The sequence below is a fragment of the Corvus brachyrhynchos genome, unplaced genomic scaffold (assembly GCF_000691975.1).
Source record: "Corvus brachyrhynchos isolate BGI_N302 unplaced genomic scaffold, ASM69197v1 scaffold202, whole genome shotgun sequence".
Taxonomy (NCBI): domain Eukaryota; kingdom Metazoa; phylum Chordata; class Aves; order Passeriformes; family Corvidae; genus Corvus; species Corvus brachyrhynchos.
This window is the reverse complement of record NW_008238132.1, coordinates 5,325,505-5,331,159: the sequence shown is the minus strand read 5'-3', so window position 1 is coordinate 5,331,159 and position 5,655 is coordinate 5,325,505. Positions and strand designations below refer to the sequence as shown.

Sequence of the window (5,655 nt, the reverse complement as noted above, 5' to 3'; positions counted from 1 at the left end):
AGGCAGCTGAGGAAGATGCGAGACTGGGATTGTCAGTTGTCCCCAGGCAGGTGACCTCTGCCCTTAGCGCGCTGTCGGTCAACTATGGCAGCGCATCCGACAGCGAGCCGGAAGGTGTGTAGAAACAGCCTCTGCCCTTCTCCTCTCCTCTTCTACCCTGTGTCACACTGCAGTGATGTGGACTGCAAGCAGGACTATGGCTTTTTTTGCTGTCCTTTTCTCAGCAGCATGTCGTGGGTTGAGAGAGGAGGCATAAAATGTCTTTGATTAGGTTGTGTGTCATCAAATTTCCCAAGCGTTTTCTGTCCTAGTTGGGGGAAAATAAGGAACCTGTTTTCAGTCTTGCTTCAGATCATGTTTGAATAGTGCTAGGAAAAAGCTGTTATTGTCACCCTGTGAACTAATTTCCACATCCTTAAGGGCTTTTTCTATAGAAGGCTGCTGGGTGTTGCAGTAGTACTTGAACTCTCTGTTCAAGTCCTACTGCAAGAAGCACATGGATTTTTTTACTTCCCGAGTGTATGCATCAGTGCGTGATGAGGAATTGCTTCTGCTGCTGCTTGTTTTTGCAGGTATTTTCTCTGCCTTACTTGCCTTGGGTGGCCTACCCAAAGTTAAAAACCATCTAGCAGACAGTGAATTGAACTCGGGCATCCTCTGTCCTAACTGTATCATGATTTTCTCAGCAGCCAAATTTGCAGCAAGCTACAATGTGAAGCAATGTACTTCATAAGTGATAAGAAGGCAGAGGTTTGAAAAGCTTGTTCAGGTCTTACTCCTTTTATTTTTCTTTCTGTGCTGCAGAATCTAAATACCTTGTTTTCCTTTCTGTGGATGTTTAGAGATTATTTTTTGTATTTGAAAAGAAAACCCAAACCAAACAGAACCCTCCCTTCCTCCAAGTAAACCTTGAACAGCTTCACATCAGGTTGTGTGAGCAAGAAAAGTACTAACGAACTGCCAGTGCACGGGGATATGAGCATGTTAAAGAGGCTTTTAAGTTTGAGATGAAAGTGTGTTCTTTTTCTTTAAGAAATCCCTGTCAAGACTGCAACAAAAGCTGAGGGAAACCAGGCTGTGCTCAGAAATACGCCTCAAACTACTCCTGCTCCTCGGAGTCAGAAACCAAATCAAAACCGCCCAGAATGTGCAGGCACAACGTTAAGGAGCTCGAATTCGAGTGCACGTCCCCCCAGAGGACCTGATAAGTGGGGCAGGAAAACATTACCTCGCCTTCCCAAGCGCCGTCCAACTCTGCTGGAAATGGTAAGAGGCTAAAATAGTGCCTCCTGTACAAGAGTAGAACTATTTGTGAGTGGTTCTCCTCTTCCCTGCAGGAAGTTAGAGCAGTCTGTTAGCACAGGGCCTGGCTTAAAAACAGTAAAGTGACTGTTTCACTTGGAGAAGGTGAAGATGCTTTAATAGACAAATAGAAATACCCTGGCATACATTCAGGTGATGACTGGCTTTGGTAAGCAAGAGATGACAGCTGAATCATGCGTCTGAAATGAGCTGCACAAGGAACAAACCCTTTGTTCTTCTCTGTTCCCTTCCCTGTGGTAGTATCCAGTAGGTTTTGTTTGTGTGTAATCCCAGCGGCCATGATCTGATCTTTTTGCTCCCATCTTTGCTGTTCAGCCACCTTCCTCTGCTGGAGGAGCACATGGTTGTTTTTGCACATGCAAAGAGATCTCGTTGAGAAGTGTGTTGATGACTTAAACTACAGAGTGGTGTTGAGCTGTGACCTGCGTGCATGAGGGTTTCTTCCTAGGCAGGTTTAGATAAATCTGAGGAAGGGACATCACCTTGAAGAGCAGCAGGTTGGTGTCTCAGAAGGGTAGAAAGAGGTTTGTATGGGTGAGTCCAAGGTGTTCCCAGTAGCAGTGCAAAGCAACCCATTTGGCCACAAAGCTTGGTGTCTTTCCTTAGAAAGCTCCAACAAAACCTTGGAGCTTTTATTGTATTTGTTACTCAAAAGCAGTACTACCCTTGTGATTCTATAAATAGCATAAAGCTCCTTCATCAAGGGAAAACTTGCAGTGGGCAAAATACATGGGAAAGCAGGGTGCCACTGACATCAGAGCTCTGAAATAGCACAGGATGTTTCGGCAAGAGATGTGTGATAAGGTACCTCCCAAGCTGCTGATGTGGGAGAAATCCCTTGGTAGTCTTTTTAGCACATAGTACCATTGCTGCCAAGAATTAAAGTTCCTAGTGACCGAAAAGGAAGTGTTTGTCCTTTGTGTAGCTCCCTAAGCATGCAGTTGCCTTTATCACTTGCTCTTCAAAGTTGTTGGTGATCAAAGAAAGCAGTGACGACTCTGGAAGAAAGTCAAGTGAAGTCCCACATGCTGAGAGCAGCTGACAGTACATAGGAAACCTGAGCTGAAGCTTCCCAGTATAGTCCGTTTTTAAAATTGCATTTTAGTAAGGTTTTTTTGCTTTTTCAAGTTGCTCAGAGTTGTTTTTAAAGAATGTGTACTGTGGCTATGAATCACAGAAGAGAGCCTGAGGTTTGCAGGTAGGCTTCCACTGTCATCAGAAATGGTCAGTGTGTAAAAACCTTGAGAGGGAGCAAGGTTGAAATTGTATAGGATGCATCCAGAAAGCTGAAAAAAGGATGTTGTATCAATGAACTGATGCTTTTAAAAAAAAAGAAAGGGAGGTAGGAGAATAGCTGCAGGTATCTCTCAGCAGTTGTTCAGCAGTGAGCTTGGGCTCTACTAAAACATGTTTATTGTAGCCATGCAAACAACTAATGTCTATTTAGTCATTCTCTATGCTAACAAAATCAAAAGCTTGGGTACTGTCACTCCACTGATACCCATCCCTGCATTAAAAAATGAAATACAAAGATAGGGTTTTTGATAGGGTGCAGCCCAGCTGGGCCCTAATTTGGCCATATGCAAATTCACCATTGTCTCCCAGTTGAACAAAGAGAACACCACTTTGCTGTCCCTTGTCTGTCCTGAAGTACATCTAGTTCAGATGAAAGGTTCCTGAAGGCTCATTCTAGGTGTCAGCTGCTTGTAACACCTCTTAGCAACTAGTCTAAGTAGAAATATTCAGACTTAAAAGTGTCCTGTTAAACCACTGTTGAAACTTGTAACAACAAAAAAAGCTTCTTGATGACATTACAAGCCAAACTTAGCCAAATCTCCTGCAGTGTGTAATACAGCTCTCCTGCAAATGATCAGGTAGTTACAGATTTAGCCACTTACCTCAGATTTTGTGTTTGTTCAGAGTACTAGTGCTGCTGACACTTGGAATGAAAAAGGTTCATTCAGCTCTCTGACTGATAGGTTTCTTTTTCCTACTACCGAAATGAACTTCAGTGAGATTAAAGTTGATGAGGGAGGCCTCTAGCACTTTGATTAAGCTATTAGAATTAGGTTGGTGTATTATAGCCCAAACCAGTTGCTGCTGTTTAAATCCATGGTCTGGTACTTGAAGAAAGATGCCCTTTCCTTGTATTTATCTTTTACTCATAGGGGGTTTAAATTAAAAATGCATGGGATATTAAATTGCAGATAAAGTATAACTCAGAAGGTGTGAAAGATGTTAATAGACCTGCTACCCTGGTGTACTGGAATGCATGGTCTGGTATTACAGTCCATATGAGAACAGCATTGTCTCTGCTATGGCAGTCTCCAGCCCCATGTGTCCAGGACCTGTGTGAGAGAGCCAACTGTTTAAACTGAAAGATGTTGGAAATTACTGAGTAGATCAGTACATCTTGCTATGCTTGTATCTGCTACAGAGCAATAGAGGGAAATGTGCATCATCTTCTCCTCTTTTTAATTTCCAGTTACTGGCCCAGGACATCCGACACGAAAGGAATGTGATTTTGCAGTGTGTTCGATACCTCATCAGAAATAACATGTTTGGACTTCATCTTAACACAGAACCACAGGCTGAAGCAGAAACTGAACAGTCCTCTACAAGTGCAGCAGAGCCTTCGATGGACAAACGCGATGAATCTAATTGTTCTTGTAGCTCTGACCTTCAGTTGGAAGGAGCACAAGAAGATGCATTACTAATAGCCCAGGGTGAGAAAGAACCTGTGGATCAGACTTCACAGATGGCTCAGTTGGCAGATGAGGACACGTGGGAAACCCCATCAATTCAGTGTGAAGGAGCACCGTAGAGGATGTCTGTTATGGACAGCAAAGCAAAGGCTCACATTTTCTACCCAACTGATGCTTTTTGAAAGACATCAGTGTAACAAAAAATCATTAAAGTACATACTGAGAGCTGTTAAAACCACTTTCCTGATCTGTTCTGCCCTCGGTGGCCATTTCCTTGGAAAACATGTTGAGTAATTCCATTTCCACATGGCACAAAGGCAGCAGTGGCACAGAGTATGACCTTCCCTAGAGTAGGTGCAGATCCCCACTCTAGAGCTTCAGAGCTTGGAGTGTCTTACCTTCTTAGGAAATGTGTGTGAGTCCATCACCAGAGCCAAGTAGGATGGATCTTCCTCGTGTGAAGTCATGGTCTGGTGTGTGTGGAGTATCTTGCGTGTCCAGAAGTATTTCAGTGTAGTTTCAAATGACAATTGAGTGCACCCGTTGTTCTACTAAAGCTGTTATAAGATATATCCAATATAAATCTAATATATCCAGTGTAAAATATGGAAGATATAACTGACCTGGCTCAAAAAGTACTGCTTGTACCAGGAATCTCTTCCTCCCTGAATTAATTTGTTAATTGAGCACAGAATGAAAACAAGGGCACAGGCTTTATTTATTTAAAAAACAAGTAAATAAAAATACTATAACTGCTTGCATCAGTGCTGGGTTGCTGGTTGACCTCAGGTACCCAATACTGAGCCTTTGGCCGTAACTGCTGTTACAGTTATTGCCTGACAAATTAACTCCTGAATATTATTAAAAACCCTCAATATTATTAAAACCCTCAATATTATTAAAACCCTTAATATTATTATCGATGTTTAGAAAGCTTGCTACAAGTTACTGGTTACCTTTTTCATACGTTGGGAATTTATTAGTTGGCCTTCTGGAAGGATGCCTTGGTACATTGTTATGATGCTGCTACAGCACCCAGTGATTGGGTTTTTTTTCATGGGTTTGTGCGTACATCCATAGTGTTCTGAGCGCTAAAAAAAAAGCATCGGTCAAGGTTTAGGGACAAATTTAGTCTTTTGATTATATTGTGCATTTGTTTGCCAGAATGTTTCTTGTCAAGGCCAGGTGTTAGTTTGTCACATTGACACTGAAAACATGCCACAAAAAAAAAATCCATTCTCCAAAACTCCGCCTCAGGATCTAAAAAAAAAATCTATTCTCAAAACCTCCGCTTCAGAATCTGCTCTTTGTCTTTTAGTCATGGTTAAATGTAGCAGTTAACTCTCAGGGACTGGCTTTATTTTTTTTTTCTTTGGTAGAAGTCTAGCCTTCCATTCCACCATCTGAAATAGGGAGACTCACGTGGGGGAGTTTATTGTCTAATAGCTGTATTTTCTTTCCTTTAGTTCCTTAAGTTGAGATGCCACACATCTCATTTGTGGAATATAGGAGACAAGAAATAGTTGAAAATTCTGTCCTGCTGCTCTGCTATTTATAACTACAACTGCATATCGTGTTGGTAATGCACTGTCTAAATTTATGGAATTATATAAATACCAACACCCTT

General features: G+C 42.0%; 1 protein-coding gene across 1 annotated transcript in view; it reads left to right on the top strand.

The window, feature by feature from the left end:
* Nucleotides 1-4,263, top strand: part of NUFIP1 (NUFIP1, FMR1 interacting protein 1) — a gene marked incomplete at its 5' end in the record, with an annotated part of 18,972 nt that extends 14,709 nt beyond the window's left edge. The window contains 3 exons of the mRNA XM_017733658.1: nucleotides 3-114; nucleotides 1,034-1,266; nucleotides 3,809-4,263. Coding sequence (XP_017589147.1) covers nucleotides 3-114; nucleotides 1,034-1,266; nucleotides 3,809-4,147 — 684 coding nt within the window. The remainder of the gene's footprint in view (nucleotides 1-2; nucleotides 115-1,033; nucleotides 1,267-3,808) is intronic.
* Nucleotides 4,264-5,655: the final 1,392 nt, after the last annotated feature.